This window comes from Eutrigla gurnardus (genome assembly GCF_963514095.1).
Source record: "Eutrigla gurnardus genome assembly, chromosome: 5".
In the NCBI taxonomy this organism is placed as follows: domain Eukaryota; kingdom Metazoa; phylum Chordata; class Actinopteri; order Perciformes; family Triglidae; genus Eutrigla; species Eutrigla gurnardus.
In genome coordinates, this window is record NC_139919.1 from 23,231,719 (window position 1) to 23,249,290 (window position 17,572).

At 42.8% G+C, this 17,572-nt stretch overlaps 1 protein-coding gene across 2 annotated transcripts; it reads left to right on the forward strand.

Annotated features, from left to right (window-relative positions):
* The first annotated feature begins 1,756 nt into the window (after positions 1–1,756).
* slc34a1b (solute carrier family 34 member 1b) lies at positions 1,757–11,469 on the forward strand. Of its 2 annotated transcripts, XM_084009016.1 has the most exons (13): positions 1,757–1,809; positions 2,763–2,836; positions 2,927–3,112; positions 3,516–3,656; positions 3,993–4,136; positions 5,751–5,862; positions 6,349–6,544; positions 7,457–7,563; positions 7,678–7,724; positions 7,845–8,012; positions 8,178–8,294; positions 9,527–9,651; positions 9,819–11,469. In XM_084009016.1, the coding sequence occupies exons 2-13, from the start codon at positions 2,776–2,778 to the stop codon at positions 10,404–10,406; spliced, it is 1,992 nt and encodes a 663-aa protein (XP_083865142.1). In that variant the 5' UTR covers positions 1,757–1,809; positions 2,763–2,775; the 3' UTR covers positions 10,407–11,469. The 2 variants fall into 2 exon arrangements, with proteins under 2 accessions (XP_083865142.1, XP_083865143.1); XM_084009017.1 differs by lacking the exon at positions 1,757–1,809 and having other exon boundaries at positions 2,728–2,836; positions 7,457–7,546; positions 7,661–7,724.
* The last annotated feature ends 6,103 nt before the right edge of the window (positions 11,470–17,572 follow it).

The following is a 17,572-nucleotide window of genomic DNA, read 5'->3' on the forward strand; positions in this document are numbered from 1 at the left end:
CTAGTAAAACCATTGGATAACAACAGAGAGGCTTTCATTACATAGAAATCCTGCTTAGCACAAGTCATAATATCTTTAGTCTTATTAATCTCCAAATCAGGTTTGCAACTAACAGTTGAAAGAAAACAGGGAAATTCCAAGGTGACGCCGTCACATTGTTTTGTCTGACCAATAGTCCAAAACCAAAGACATTCAATTCACTCTCATTGATGATTAAAAGAACAGCAAATACTCACACGTCAGCAGCCAGAAGCAGTGAATTCCTGGCAATCTTTCTTTAAAAGTATAGAAATGATTAATGTAGCAAAACAATTGCAAATACATTCTCTGTGAATTTATGAATTATTTCAGGTTTGCACCAAACCTGGAGAGCATATGCAGCCTTTATGTCATCAGCAAACTTCCACAATGAAAATTAGATTCTACAAAACAAACTTCATTCTACCTTTTATAGGTAACAGGATTATGTCCGTGACAATGATGGAGAGCTCATACTTCTTTATGAAGACTATGGAATATTTATACAGTTACAATATCATCTTGCCACACTGTCGATAATAAAATGGTCAAACGAATGTCTCGCTCACTGAAAGCATCGTGTTGATCCTCGGTTTAAGATTAACGCAGCCTGCTGAGCGGCTCATTGAGTGGCAGGCGTGTTGAGTGGCAGGATGGTGCATGACGACCCGCTGGCCTCTGTGTTCTTCATCCCCAGGCTGAGCAGCAGCCTCCCTGTGCCTTCTGCATCTGGAGGAGGAGGGAGGGGGGGGGGGGGATCATACCTAAGAGCTCTGGATCCACGCCAAAGATTTAGCCATGTGTGTATAAGTGATAACACATGTGTGCATGTCTCTGCTTAATGCAGCACCAGATCTCAAGGCTTCATCCCCTCGCCGCCATCGACGGTGGCGGCAGCCAAGACTGTGGTCCAGCTGCTGTTTATCTCTCCCTCTCTCCGGCTCCCGGCTCTCGTAACACTTTGTAAAGTAACAACTCTACACTAGTGGGTTATTAAGTTCTGCCCCTCTGAGTTCATGGATGCAAGGCTGCGGTCAGCAGGTTTGCCAGATTTGGTTGAGAGCACTGCTGACGTGACAGAACCGTGGCTGGACTAATTGTTAACAATTACCCTGGTACTCTGGCCATAGTGTCATTCTCCCATGATAGGGAGGATATCGCCTGAGAGAAGCAGGGTGTGTAAACAAATGTGTGTACGTGCGTGTTAAGAGGATCTCAGGAAATAGTTCCCATCCACTCGGTAGTTTATTTCCAATCACAACATGTTTGATCTCGACTCAAACGAAGTACCATAAGCACCCAAGCATTCTGCTCAAGTCGTGCAGATTCCACTGACTTATCTCATGTCAGAAATGATCATTTAATACCCTGGCTTTAATCTGTGCCAGACTACGGTGCATGATGGAAACAGCTGCGTGAGAATATAAGGTAGTGCTGTTCCAACATTTACCACTAGGTGTCATAATTATCCTGCTGTAAACTCAGAAGAACCTCCAACAACAAGGATCATTAATGCCATCAATCAGTCCTCTTCATCTGGGAGCCTCTATCTGGCCTCCAGTCAGGCGAAAGAAATAGCTGGTTGAACAAACATCATTCATCACCTGGTACACAACATGCTTTTGCCAGCTCATGCATCATTTAGTCCTTGCTCCGTGTTATTGATTAACAATGAGGTCGACAAGAGATGAGGTGTTACCTGGTAGCGTATTTAAAGATGATTTACACCTCGGGTTGATCTATTCCTTTCCAAGGGGGTCATACACAACACCTAGGACTGTTTCAGGCAAGGTAAGATTATTTACTGCATATGTCAATATACAATTTTTCTTTCATCAACGCTGACGATTTCTCTAATTATTTATTTTGACTGGAAATCTGGCCTTTTATCTAAATCCATCGTAGATCCTTTTGAAAATATTGGCAGGTCAACCATGACTTACATTTTTGATTAGTTAATTTTTCTTTTCTACAAGTAAAATTCAAGCAGAAACATTTCTGAGAATTCTAAACAGCATGGATACTTCTATGTGAGCCACAGTCACTTAAAAAACTCACAAATCGTAAAGTAGCAGACCGGCAATCAGATGATCAGCTGCAATCTATGGGTCTTGTCTCCCATAGTCTGTGTCCATATGCTAACAGGGCCTCTCTGCACACCAGAAGCAGCAGGATGCCAAACAGAATGAGACTGATGCAGCGACTATAATTACTGCCATTTCTACTACTGTAATTACTCACTTCCATCCTCTTTGAGACACATTAGCACTCCCTCCTACACTGGAGTCCCCAAAATACAGCAAAAGTGGCTGACATGAAAAGGGGGTGATAAAAAAAACATTTCTCTTTAAAGCGGAGAGCGAGAGAACCGTGGAAGGGAGTCGCTGCTCTATAGACGGCGAGAGTCGCTTTTAAGAGCCGACTTGCAGCTGCAGGAAACGGAGGGCGAGACAAGTTGCAAGGATGCTGATGTTTCCTTATTGACGCTGAGGAGGCGAGACGTTGCACAGCAGCGTGTAGGGGTATAAGTGTGCGATTTGACCTCGAAAAAGAAAAACAGCTGCCAATTTCAAATAATGTGGGCCGCGTTAGTATTCCCTTTAATTGCCTGTCTGCTGATCTCAGTAGAGTGGCGAGAGATGCAGACATGTTGATATCCTTGGTTTCTTTCTACTGATAGACATTCACTCTCACATGTGTTCCCTCCACACTGTCTTTTTAATTGCCTCCGTCTATCCACACAGCATCCAAAGCACCATGTCCTCTCGCGCCATAACCATAGTGTCCTCTGGACGGAGCACTGGGCTCCACGACAACGGTAACGTTTGGGTTTCAGTCGCCATCGTTCTGCCTGTCAAAGCTCGATCTCCCCCACCTGAGTGTTTACTCGTTTGTCATCCGTTATCAGGGAGGGCGAGGATGCACGGCACTCATCTCTCCTCACAGCCCAAACTCCCGCAGGAGGAGGACAGGGAGTCCGGCATAGGCTCCACCCTTGACCTCAGCGGCGGCTTCGAGGGCCGCAAACAACATACCAATCACCACTCCAGCAAAGCTTCACTCGGGGAGGCAGACGGAGTCCCAAAACAGAGAGGTACAAGGGCGGCGTGAAGAGGGTAATCTCGCCTTCATATCAGGTCTGATCTCTTTGAAAAGGCGAATAGCAGAAGCTGAACCGCTGGCTCATTAGATAAGGACTTGCTCAAAGACACGCAGGGCCGCTGGGATTGTGCAGTCTGAGCAACAAAGGCAAAGTCCTGCTGTCACTCAGCAGCATTTGGCTGCATAATAACGTAGTATGTCCGATGGCTTTGCTCTCTATAAAGCATGTGAGATCGGTTACTGAGGCTCTCTCTCACCCAGAACTCAGAGATCAAACACAATCAGTGTGACGTACAGAGGCCAGAAACCACATTTTACAGCAATGTATTTTTTGACCTCTATTGGAGGTCACATTATGCACCATCTACCTGGTGGTTGATTTTTCTTTCTAACAGATGGATCTCCACAGACCACAGCACCGAACAAGACCAGGCAGCTCCTGATCAATATATCCAAGATCCCCCTCCTCCTCATCCTCTTCTTCCTCTTCGTTTGCTCCTTGGACACTCTGAGCTCTGCCTTCCAGTTAGCAGGGGGTAAGAACTGCAACCCTCACTGCCCCCCTTAGCGGGTTAGAAGTGACTCAGCCGGTTGATGTTCCACAGATAAGTGAGTCACTCCAGAACAGTTCACATTGTGTTGCCGGGGCGCTGCTATGTAATTTACCACAAAGCATCATCTACTGACCTTTTTGGGTCTGGAGAAGCGAGCTGTTTGGATTTTGCCTGAAACTGCTCTCTGCAACCAAGTCATGTCTGGGTTTGTGTGTGTGTGTGTGTGTGTGTGTGTGTGTGTGTGTGTGTGTGTGTGTGTGTGTGTGTGTGTGTGTGTGTGTGTGTGTGTGTGTGTGTGTGTACGGCATATCTAACCAGGTAAAGTGGCAGGGGACATTTTCCAGGACAATGCGGTGCTGTCTAACCCCGTGGCAGGCCTGGTGGTGGGGATCTTGGTCACTGTGCTAGTCCAGAGCTCATCCACCTCCACCTCCATTGTCGTCAGTCTGGTGGCCTCTGGATGTGAGTAGGAGCATGGACGTCTGTGTAAAGTTATTTTAGGTTTTTGACTGAGACTCGAGAAAATGGAAAGATGTCCAAGCTGGCCTAATTTATGTTGTGTGTGTTCGTAGGCTGTACATTATGTGCGTGAATGCTATTCTAGGCTATTATTTAGCAGACAAACATATCTCAGTAAACAGAAAAACAGTAACATAGCAATAAATACAGAAAAGAATCCCATGGTGATGTGTAGCAATAACAAATAGATCCTATTAATCTGCAGTTTATGGTTATAATCTCTGTTTTCTCCCTTGCTGTGTTCCCCATGGAGGATACAATAAACCATGCTTCTTGATTTACTGCTTAGCATTATGGACCAAATTAGAAAACATGTCTTAGGTTAAGTACATAAATGAAAAAGATGAATGTTTATTAGGACAGCGAAAGATTTAGCTCACATGCATTTATTTGCGTTTATATACACATGAATTCTTCATTCTCCCATAACATAATTTAAAGGATAATGCTTGTGTTATTCTGTATTGATCTTATTTCAAATCCCACGAAAAGCAAGACCAAAAGATATATTGTAGCCCATATTAATCAATGTCTCTTGTCTGTGGCTCCCATTCATTCTTACCAACAACTAAATGTTCTGTTCCAAATCCATATTTTCATCTTTTAAAGTAAAACATTTCCAAACAACTTGACGCTGTTGTTTTTTCCAAGCGTTACTCAAACAGGAGCACTTTGTTTGGGACTATTTTCAGCTGCAGTGAATACTCATTTGGTGCTCTTGTTTTTCTAGTAGCCAAGCGGATAAACAACAGTGTCCATCCGAATGAAGGGAACATGGCAGCTAGTGCGCTCCATCTAACAATGGAGCAGAGTATAAACCAAATCAGGCATTTACTACACAGAAAGTACTGGAATACATTGATGAAATTAGCATTATCTTTTGCATTTAATTAAAATAACTCTAGTTTCCATTTTGCATAATGTAATCTCTCTCATTTGTGATTCTCACACACTGACTGACCAGCAACTGCCATCAGTGCTGCGGGGCGAATTAGTCAAATCCATCCGAGAATTATTGTAATCTAGCAAGTCTGACCAGGATCAGAGAGGTAATGAAATCAAATCATTCACACCCTGTAATCTCCCACTGTCTCAGCCTGCAGTTCATCATGCATCATTACACCATTACATGTCCAAGTCATGACCTGTCTGTCTCTAACGGTCCGCAGGCTCCGAGGTCTCCCCTCTTTCGTCACGGTGGTTAAAGTGAATGATATCGGCACACAGGAGCTGTCTCTGTGCTTCTAAATCCTTTCTGTAGGAGAGAGATTATATGTCATTATCACAGAGGATAAAGAGAGATGCAAAGGCATGGATGTGCGTCTGCGTGGATGTGTCATCGTCATTAAAGACCTCCACAATTAAGCTCCGTGAAGGCTAAGCTGCCTCCACTCACCTGCAAATTACAATCATCTTTCATCCCCATTAAAACTCAGGCTGAATTCTGAAAAGCCGCAAGGTCGTGTCTCATTATTACGTACCCGAGGCATTAGCACTTATTATGGTCTTTGTTTAGCTATGCACGTTGTTTCAATGCTGCGTGTTCTCACTTCCCAGTGCTGGACGTGAGTTCGGCTGTTCCCGTCATCATGGGGTCCAACATCGGGACCTCGGTCACGAACACCATAGTAGCCATGATGCAAGCGGCAGAGAGGGCCGAGTTTCAACGGTGAGTGGGAGAAAGGTGGCGAGGCAGAGAGGGGTTGCATTAAAGGGGGGGATGCTGAAGAGCAGCGAAGAAGAAATTGAAATGGAAAAGGTGAAGACGATAAGTGGGGAGATGGAGGAGAGCAGGATAAAAGGTTTTGTCCTGAGGAGAAAACAGTGGAGGGTGGGGAGAATGTATCAGCAGCTTCACGCTGCTTCAGCCTCCATTCCAGTGTCAATTTCTACCACAGCGGCAGAAATGGCACCGATCCACAGTGATCCCACCAGTAACCCTTTGGCACGGAAATGTACGACACTTAACAGATGGCGTGTCGCTTAATCCGTGTCTGGTAAAATACATATAATTTATTAAACTTTCATTACACACTGACCGAATCAAAAAAAAGTTGAGCCCTGAAAAGCAGATTAACAAGCAATCTTTCTGAGTAGTTGATCATGCTGATGGCCGATAGCCAAACACAGAAATACGTCTGTGACCACACTGCAGTGCCTTCGCCGGGGCGACGATTCACGACTGCTTCAACTGGCTGTCGGTGCTGGTTCTGCTGCCGCTGGAGGCGGCGAGTGGCCTCATGGCCCGGCTCTCGCACCTGCTGGTCACCAGCTTCCAGCTTCCACCGGGGGAGGAAGCACCCGAGCTGCTCAAGGTCATCACCGAGCCGGTCACGGAGCTCATCATACAGGTATCACTTTTGGCCACGAAGCATTTTTGTAATTGACCATTTGCTCAACCCCTCCCCCAAACAGATTATCCAATCATAGCCCAGCAACCGTTTTTTTGCAAACCAAAAAACAAGTTCAAACGAATGGACAAATCACTTTAAAGGCAGTATTTCCCTCACTATGGAAATGTATGTCCCAGATGCAATCACTTTGTCAATCACTTTGGTGACTCTGTTGGTGGCGAATAAATCAAGGGTTTACTTCACAGAGGTAAGCCGTGGATGTGGGAAGGGTGGAGGGGCACGGCGCTGGGGGTTGGTGGAGGTGAGGAGCCCTGGAGGAATGAGCAGGGTGTGTGGTTTGAGATTAGGTGGCAGAAAACCAGCAGCTATGGCAAAGCAGTGAGTGTGGAACAGGAGCTGAGCAGGAGGCAGGTGTGGAGGGAAGGATCCAGCACAGAAACCAGGGTTAGCTTTGGAGGAAACACAGGGATGTAACTTTGAACTGAAGCTACAAAGTGGTGGCTGAAACACTTCCAAAACGAGATTCCTCGTGTGGGTGACAGAGAGCCAGAATGCACGATACGATTCGAAATGAAATCAGCGAGTCTAAATGTCTTTTTTCAAAACAAATAAAAAAAAGGCCTATTAGCTAGCGAGCTATGGCCAATAAAGTTTGCAACCGTTGCCATTAAAGCTGGCAAATTAGTTGGTTGCCGGCGGGGAAATGAGAGGCCTTCTTTTGTTATCCTCGGTTTGAAATCAATGAAAAACTATTATAAGTATTATTGCATAACCAGAAGCTAGAAAGTCTGATAGCAAAACTAATGGGGGCGGAGCTTCACAAACTGGCAGCTCTGATGGAGGATGGGACTGAAGGACTCCTTGGACTCACTGAACTTAAAACATTTCTCCCTTTTTTTTCACCCTCAGCTCGACAAGTGTGTGATCACGGGGATCGCCATGGGGAATGAGCACATGAGGAACCGGAGCCTGGTGAAGGAATGGTGCCAGACTGACCTTGTTATGGTAATAGACCCGTCTCCACTGCCGTCTCAGACATGTTGTGTCAAACGCTGGCGCCAAAGAGAGTTTTCATCACAGATGCATCTTTCTTTCTTCTATTTTTTTCCACAGTCCACTGGCAATGTGAGCGCTCCAGACTGTGACCCGAGCTACGTTTCCCAGTCATCATTTAAGTGTGAGTTCGACCTCATGTATTTCTAGAATGCATTTATTTTATTTTCAGTATTGGCCCTGTTACAGTGCGATGTGTCTGTGGAATGATTTCCTGATGTTTGCTGGTGCTGTCACTTTGCAGGCAGGCATTTGTTTGTCTCCACGGGGCTCTCAGACCTCACGGTGGGTCTGATTCTGCTGACAGGCTCTCTGGCGGTCCTCTGTACCTGTCTGCTGCTTCTGGTCAAACTGCTCAACTCGCTTCTTAAAGGCCAAGTCGCAAAGGCCATCCATAAAGTCATCAACACAGGTGGGCATGTTTTTGAGCTGCTGGAGGTTTCGCAGCACGTTAACAAGCTGCAGGAACAAAAAAAACTGCTTTGGATGCAAATTGCATGAAAGAGACAAGAGTCAAGAAGAGTAGTGTGTTCATAAATGTGAGTTATTCCCATCTCTCCTGTCTTTATCTCAACAGATCTGCCATATCCGTTCGGGTGGCTGTCAGGATACATGGCCATGTTTGTGGGTGCAGGGGTAACGTTTGTGGTCCAGAGCAGCTCTGTCTTTACTTCAGCCATGACTCCTCTAGTAGGTGAGTGAATGAACGAGAGTCTCAAGTTGTGGAGATGTTAAATCCCATTCTAGGAAAATTACAGAATGCAAATGCCACACCTTAAAAATGAGAGGAAAAGCTGTTAAATTAAAATTGTGTCATTTTCATTTATTAAATCCTCATAAATGAGTTATTTTCCTGTATCAGTCTAGACTATTTAATAATGACATCCACCAACACAATGCTGCTGTTATGTAAAACCAGCATCTGTCACAAGGAAAATGACAGATGGCAAGGAGCATGAATAAATAGATGCATTTAGTATTATAAGTCCCAACTAATTTGAGGCTTAAATTTACTGTGAGGAACTTTTAAATGGTTATGAAACAATCTAAATTATTATACAAATGACTCTATGTGATCTGCATAAATAAACAACGACCCTTAGTGAGAAGAATGGCTATTTCTATATACTGCAGGTTATTCTCAATGCTCTCTTTAGAGAGAGAGAGAGAGAGAGAGAGAGAGAGAGAGAGAGAGAGAGAACAACATTGAGAACAACAGCACATACCGTTTTATTGCTAATCAAATTCCATTGTAATGTTGCAACTCGCTAACTGTTGTTTCCAAATTGTTATCTGCCGTTTGACCAAAGGTTTACCTGAGTCTCACACGTAGCCAGGGAATACCTTAAATTTCCCTCTTGGCTAAAACTCATTTACCAGCTAGATGAGACCAAATAAGGGCATAAACCTGCTGATTTCCACTGATTTGAGTCTTGTGAAAGTGTGTAAGAACATGTTGCATAAGCGGCACTGTACTGCCTAAACGAAGCGAGTAAAATCAGTGACGACTGAGTCATCAGCCTGCAACTCAGTGATAAATGTGAGATGGGAACCATCATAACACTCAGAGAGCCGTATCAGTATGTTTCATTACATAGATTTGCTCTGCTGTCATGCAGCCACTCTTTTGACAGTGTTTTGTCATCGTGTCTGGCAAAGTAATATCTCAGCAATATTGGATTTTTTTTTTCATCTTAAATGACACATATTAGTGTTTGTATAGGTTTTATTTAGTTGAAATAGTTCATTTTAATTTGATTACATTTTTAATTTTATTGGTGAACCGACTCTCACCAATGTTTCTCAATCTAGTTTCTTACAGTTTCCTTTTTAACAAACCAAAAACCTCAGTAGATGCTATCGAAGCTACAGTGTTTCCTGGTTACGTGTCACAGTACGTTTCTACATTTCTGTGGTCTCTGTCAGGTATCGGCGTGATCAGCCTGGAGCGGGCCTATCCCCTCACCCTCGGGTCCAACATCGGCACCACTGCCACAGCCCTGCTGGCAGCTCTGGCCAGCCCTGGGAACAAACTCGCAGCTGCCATACAAGTAAGCCAGTGTTTCATACAACAGTCATTTTAAATTCACCGGAAAATGAGAAAAAAGAAAGGGAAGGCACCAGTATGCCAATCCAGTATAAGTCTGTCATAGTGACGGGGAGACGACTCTGCCTCTCTAACACCCTCTGTGCGTGCCTGTCATCTCTTTGTACGTAGATCGCTCTTTGTCACCTCTTCTTCAATGTCTTTGGTATTCTGCTGTGGTATCCTCTTCCCTTCACGCGCCTGCCCATCAAGATGGCTCGTGTCCTCGGTGAGCGCACTGCTAAGTACCGCTGGTTTGCAGTCTTGTACCTTCTCCTTTGCTTCCTGCTCCTGCCCTCGCTGGTGCTGGGCCTCTCGCTGGCGGGTTGGCAGGTGATGGCCGGCGTCGGGGCTCCTTTCATGGGCGTGACCGTCTTCATCGCCATGGTAAATGTCCTGCAGGCCCGTAGCCCTCGCCATCTTCCCGCTAAGCTCCAGAGCTGGGACTTCCTGCCCCAGTGGATGCACTCGCTCAAACCACTCGACCGCCTCGTCACCAAGGCAACCGCCTGCTGTGATTCCTCGCGCCAAGAGGGGCAGGGAGACGAAGAAGAAGAGGAGCATATATCATCCTCTGGCAACGCGCAGGAAGAGCCTGCCCAGAGAAAGGCCCAGCTGGCTTACGACAACCCAGTCCTGGACTACCTGGATGAGAGCAGATCAGGTGTGAGGGTGTTTAAATTAAAAGGGTTGGAGAGGTGCAACAGCACACCGCTGTAGTAAAACTCTACTTTTATACTGCATTTTGAGGAAAGAGTGAACATTTTAGAATGATTTGGAGAGAAACCAAATTCTGATTATTAATTCATTTATAAATAGAATATATCCTCTCCTAAATACCACAAGCTCAGGATGAGATTGCCAACGAACTGAGCAAGCTCCATCTGCTGATGAAGATCATTTGATATCAGTGGCTATGAGGGGCAGAGGCCAGACACATAAAAAGGGCATGAGCTGCATGTGGTGGGGCACGAGCTCACAGAAAGTACCCTAGAGGGCACTTCATAACGTTTTCTTCACTGGGAGGGCATCCTAGAAGAGAGTTTATCACGTTTTCTCCATTTAAGAGCTCACTTCATCATGTTTTATCTACCATAGGGGCACTTTGAACTTTGAAACTCAATTAATGGTTAACTATGTAAACAGAGCATAACATGAAGCATGATTCTGTAAATGCATTAACCGTACCCTAAAGAGCACTAGCATGCACTAATAGCATGTTTAGCTAGCTCTGATAACAACACACACAGAGGGAAGGCAACTTAATTCTCTGCCAACTTTATCTTTACAATGCAAATTGTTTTTTTGCTGTTATGTTAATACTCCGAATGTCATATGTTGCACCTTATAACTTTCTACAAATACAGGGTCGCCCATGAAGTTGGAATAATTTGCAAATGTCTTGTCTTTTATAGCACCAAATCTCTAAGATTTAACACCAAAGATTAACCAATGACCACACTTATTGAATGTCTGGTCAAGGGCCTAATGTGACCTAATCATTGTTAGCTGCTACATTTCCCAGGATTCAGCTGTCCTGGGTGCAAAGTTCATACCATTTCATGTTCATATTTTTCATGTTTTTGTGTGAAGAACAGAAAACGACTCCAGCACTGTTGTTAGCCCAAAGTCTCAAACAACCGTCCGAGTGCAATTCCATGCACTCACTTGTTATATAAGTGGAGGTGGGCGAATGAATACACATAGCCACTACAAAGGATTCCAATCATCATCTGCGTTAGCGTCTCAATGTTATCTACCAAAGGAGAACGTGTTCGCTGTGTGAGGTGTTACCCAATGTGTGAATATGTGCTCTGTTAAGAAATGTTGACTCCTCGCCTGAAGACTGTTAATTTAACGAGAGAGTGAAATCTGACTTTTTCACTTTAAAGGTGACAGACTTTGAAGAGCGCTTTGCAAACAGGATGAAAGTGCACATTAAATAAATAACTACCCTGTCTCTCAGAACTGCCAAAAAGAGAGACTTCATTCATGTTTGTGTCTTACTTGAAAGAACCCGTCACGGGGGAAAATATGTCCCTTTTTGTTTTTGCCCGTTTGAGGACCTCACTATCCTGCAAATGTACTCTTCAGACACTTTGTTTCAACAAAAGCAGCTTCGTCTCATCACACTCCTGTGATCCCGCCGTGCTCTTTAAAGTTTCGGGGTTTTTTTTCACATGAAATGCAGCCATCTCCTCCTCCAGGCATGGAAGTCTGGATGGAGTTTGCATCAGCCCTGTCTAACGTGAACCCCCCGAAGGCCTTCGGGAGCAGTCTGAGAGGGAACGCGAGCCAGATTCAAGAATCCCCCTTGACATTCACTCCTGCATGCACTCACAAAAACACACCTGTTGTACAGCACAGCTCTCTGAGAGAGAGCTGATCTGAGTGCTGATTACTCGTGGTGTGATTGAGGCAAGGGAACTGCAGTCTGGATGGAGTGCAGCAGGGTCAGGTCATGTCATGGTACCCGCCAGGTCCTTTTGTCCAGGGATTCACAGCGAGGACACAGATTCAAACATATGTGCTTCTGAATGATGCCTCTCCTCATATTTTTTTAGGTGATTATTGTGAACCCATCTGCTCCAAAATTACTTGCACTTGTTTACTGTAAATCTCTAGGCATCATGCTATATGGTGTGTAAGGAAAGTAAGTCCCTGTAGCGACTAAAAAGTAATTACTTTCTGCTGTGTTCAGAACTTCATGCAGGGCTTAAGTCACACCCCATTCTTCAAATGGCTAATTTTGTGAACCTTTTCGACCCGGCATTTTGCTGCCAAAGCATTTCGCTTCACTACCCAGACGCTGATGCTGGAATAATCTATCAACAGCTAGTTCTTGCTGCGTTGGATGTCAGAGATTCTCAAAGGGATTACAATGCACTTAATCAAACTTATGATCCAGAGACATCATTACTGTTAAAACAACAGAAAAGTTCTGCAATAATGTCGTAGCCTGAAACCAAACACACTGCATGGAGGGTTTCCCTATGGGAGGTCGTATTTGTAATTAAATAAGTTTTTACTTTGCTACTTTCAGCAATAAATGAAGTTAAGTTTAAGTTAAAAGATTGTCAGATCCTCCAGACCACATTAATAGCACTTAATGATTAAGAATAATCAAGTTAAGTTGCTAAAAAGACAATAAATAATATTTTTTTCTGCTGTTAAGCAGGTTTTTCTTGAAAGCCCTCACCCATGTTACCCTAAAATAAAATACAAATAATTGCAAATTGATTTATTGTCAGAAACATAATAACCGAATAAATGAAAGATTCTGTTCTAACAAAAGCTATGTATTGAAAACTATAGGAAGGCGGTGTTCTGTGTCCACATAAGCTTTGATGTCGAGCTAAAAAATCACGCATGCATCATTTTATATGGTAATTTTTCATCAATAACTATTTTTGTATTCTTCTTGATTTCCAGAGTAACAGATCAATCCACTGTTATTTAGCATGATCATTGTTGAGTCAGAACTGTATACGACAGCCTATTTGCCCAAACCTGCAGATAGTGCTGCACTCATATTTCATTCTTCTCCACGGGGCCGAGAGTATTCTCAGTTTACTTTTACTTCTTTGCCACTACTCCATCCATCGCTCCGTGAAGGCAGGATAAACCCTGAACAGGCCAGTAGTCTGTCACATGGACACCGACAGGCGTTCACACTCAAATGAGAGGCATCGATTATCCTTCGCTGACATGGGAAGAACATGCAAACTCCACACACACAAGGGCCGGCACGCAGGTTCAAAACCCGACCCCCTCTTGCTGTGAAAGGATGGTGCAAACCACTTCACCACCACTCGCTACCGTTCGCTAATGAGAAGTGGTATTCCCGAAATGCCCGTTTTGTTGTGTTTGCATATGTTCTTCTATGGTATGGTAATGAAGTCATGCGGACGCATTCGAATGAGGACCTTTGTTTTGATACGAGGACAGATCTGCATGCCTGCACATAATACCACAGGGTTAGACCTGGATGGCCTTAGCAGAGTGAGGCGACATATATTGAAGTATGGTGAAGTGTAATGTCTGAAATCCCTTTGTGCTTCAAGAGGGAGCATTAGGAGAGATGTGACAGCCATAGAAGGTAGCTTGTTAAACAGAAAAAGAGGCGACGACTCAAGCATTTCTCAATGCTGTCCAGGTCACTTCTTGGGAAGCATGTTAAATCGTGATAATTCAAATTAAACTCTCACACAAGGACCTCATCATCACGGAGGTCCTCCTTCACCATTCCATTTAAAGTGTTAAATAGTGGCAATAATATAATCAGAATGGCAATTTGCATTCAGATGGAAAACCCCGGAACAATTCTGCAATATTAAAGATTCCAAAAGTCAAAACAATGAGGGATATCACAATAAAATGATTCATGAAGTTTAAACGTTCTTAACAGTTAAATGGTTCCAGAAAGTATTTTTAAAAGTTCTCATTAAGAAAATAAAATCGTTTTTAATACTGCTCTTTATCTGTGCTGCACAGTCATAATTACCTCTTTAGCAGCACAAAGAGATTGGTATTGAATGCCATTGAAATAGAGGAGAGTGCAGTGAGTGAAAGTGCGGGACATACTGCCAAAAGTACGTTTTCTGGGGTAAAATAAGCTCTCTCTCTCCCTGCAGGGCAAAGTGGATGATTCATTTTAAAATATGCATATTAATGCTCTCTGTGTCGCTGCCGTTATTGTGTGCCGGCTGGTTGTTTTACAGATTGTTCAGTATTACTGAATGCTGAAAAATGCATTCATACTTCACTTCAGCTACTTAGCATCCACAAAATGTGCAATTTGTTCTGGTTTGAACAGGAAGTCGAACGGCAACTATAATTCTTATTTAGAGCCATTTGCGACCATTATTTCAAATTATACTGCATCATGTTAATGGCTACATTTCCTCAAATGTTTTGATAAGTAGGTTTGTCGCTATGATGAAATGACAAATTGCATATACACAAAAGTGAAGAACACAATAACAACTGGAACTGCGCTGATCTCTGGGCCGTGTGTAATTTGGGCTGTGTTTGGAAATAATTCAAGCACTGGGTTGACAATAAATCTTGCATAATGCGTCGATACATTCCTTTAATTCCAGTATTTGTTTTGTGAGGCTTTCCTGTGGTTGCACATTGTGGACAACATTGGGAACAGTTTTATAGTTAACAATAGAGTGCAATGAAACAAAAGTCAGTCATAAAAGAAGCTTAGCTATACAAAGAAAACAGATTAGCTTCAACTTTTAAAACTCTTAGTCATCGTGTAGAAAGTAAAAACATCAGGACATAAATAGCAGAACTGGAGGGAAGCCTGATTTCCAGACAAAAACACAATATGGTAAAAACAATTGATTTTGATGTTCTTTGATGTTCAGCAGTCTGATCTGGATATTTCTCTTCTCTACATTTCCTGTCCACACATCCTAGTATTTATTATTTTGTAAATTCTAACTGTATCTATTGTTTTTCCTCTATATGGCATTTCTCATTCCTCAATGTTTTACACTGTAAACAGTAAACATTATATTTGTACACCATGGAATAATAACAGTATACCAGTGTAAATAATGACAATATCATTTTGTATAATCTTTGTATTTGCTGATATTCATAGGGATCATTCTAATCTAATCTTATTGTATTCAAATGTAAACTGCTTGAGCTTTATTAGAGTGATGTGTACAAAAACAGCCATATCTGATAAACAAAGAGGCGAGGTGATGGTTTCATTCAAATTCAAGATGTGCCATGAACTCAACGACTCAGTGCTGGTGAGATGGTTGAGTAGTGTCTCGCCAGCTGAAAATGATTAACTCTAATTAGAAGGGAGGATGACTCGGGCCTCTGCCAGATAATATTAAATTGCTCCCCTACTGCTGCAACCACTCCTTGCTATTTGGTCAGTGTTGAAGATGAAGTTAATTTGGTCAGGCAATCATTTTCATAGCTATTAGACACAACAAGTGAAAAACCTTAAAACTGTATTGGAAGTGTTTGACTCAGATTAACAAAGGACACTTTACTTCCCATCCAAAAAGATCGTAACCTATTGGTCTACGTGACCAGCTCATGCCTTTAGAATGTGTGGCTTATCACCATTCCACCACTAGATGGAGACAGATGCTGTTTTAACGTGGAAGACTTAGAAATAATTACGCCTTGCAGCGTTGCTATGCCCTCAGGCACAAAGGTAAGACATACTTGACGCTTATGTGAAGTAATGTGAAATTTATTTGGACTATTGTTTTAGTAAGTTTTGGTCGTACATATTCTTTGTGCATGAAGAAGCAACCTCGCTAGCAACACTGTTGCTCCATTAGCGTGTTTTGCGCGCCTTGTATTTGATTGCTTGGTGTTGGAATTGTGCTTCGTCTCGGCAAAAATGGTAATGGTAAGCTTGTAGCCAGGCTTCTTCCAGTTTTTATGGTATACAGGATGAATATGTTGCTAGATGTTTAATATATCCATGTCCATATCTGGTATTTGATTTTTTTAAACTTAATCAACCCTTCAAATGAGAAATATTTTTTTTCCTGTTAAGAGATCGCTAATGTGATTTTGGGATTAATGAAGTTGTTCTGTGAATGTGAGTTCATTTAGGGATTTATGGCTTATAGAGAGATGCTAGTTGTTGGTTTAACAGTATGTTTGTCCTGGCAAAAATTAATTGGGTCGGCATCGGGTATTCTGTGTCAGACATACAGAAGGTGGTTATGTACTGTAGGGTATATTAGCCAAAAAAAAAGTGTGTCAATGTCCACAGAAGAACCCTCTTTTGATATGTTTTCAGTGTGAGGGGGCAGAATTACAAAGGTTATTTAAAATGACATGTATATCAGGCGTATACTGTAATGTGTGATGATTGGAATGGTGGAAATGAATGCACTTTTTTAGGAGGCCGTGTTGACAAATCAGAACATAAAGAATTATGCATTTATTGGTGTATTGCACCATTGCAGGTATTGTTAGAGCCATGACCCTTTTCAATGAGACTCAGACAAACTTGTCCCTCCTTCCCTCTGACTTTCTAGACATGCCTTTCTGCTTCTGTTGGCACATAATTTGTTTAGTTCTCTCTAAGAAACTTTTAAAAATGCCTGGGATTATAATGGACGTTGTCTGCAACAGGAAAATGAATCTTGGCAAAACATCACAGTGGATCTTGCCAGGAGTGATAACAAAAGCATCAACACGTGCCAGATCATTTTAAGCTTTAAAGGGACCAATGTAAAATAACTTGAAGTCAATGTAATGTAGTCCGTTAATAAAGTTGAAGCTGTGTGTGAACTGGAGTTCTTCTCTTGTACTTTGTCGTGACCAGGAGTCATGGATGAGTTTGCCTTGACCCGTTTGTTTTTTTGCGGATAACCCTCTAATTACATGCACATGCACACAATCAAGTGAAACCTGGGAACATGCACGCAGACGCACAACGCGGACCAAATGATCCATCAAATTACTGCGAGGGAAGCAGGACAATGTGTTTGTTTATTCTCAAGACCTGAAACAGAAATAAACAGCCAATTTGTGCAGTTATCCTTACAACTATTCATTCATGTTGCCAAACAGGCAACACACATATACAAAGATACGGAAATAATAGTCAAGAAAAAAATTAAGTGCTGCGTGTACTTTAAACGCAGGATTTTTGTTGGTCACTTGGTGTCAAACAGTTGTTTATTTACACATCCAGCAGTCACATTCAGCTTTGGAGTCGCGTTTCTGGTGAAATCAAGTCGAATATTCACACTCTTTGAGGTCTATTTGATCTTCGCTCACTTCTGAGGGAAATAGCTGCAGCTGTTAAATGTTTAATTATGTTCACCAGCTAGTTGCTAGTCTGTCTGCCGTTTGGTGGTGGTAGATAGTGTACAATGGGATTT

Bases quoted from the DNA above. Each gene is read 5' to 3' on its own strand.
- slc34a1b (XM_084009016.1), top strand. From the start codon at position 2,776: ATGTCCTCTCGCGCCATAACCATAGTGTCCTCTGGACGGAGCACTGGG. The intron at 4,137-5,750 runs GTGAGTAGGAGC...CTCACTTCCCAG, and splicing joins CAGTCTGGTGGCCTCTGGAT to TGCTGGACGTGAGTTCGGCT. The intron at 8,295-9,526 runs GTGAGTGAATGA...GGTCTCTGTCAG, and splicing joins AGCCATGACTCCTCTAGTAG to GTATCGGCGTGATCAGCCTG.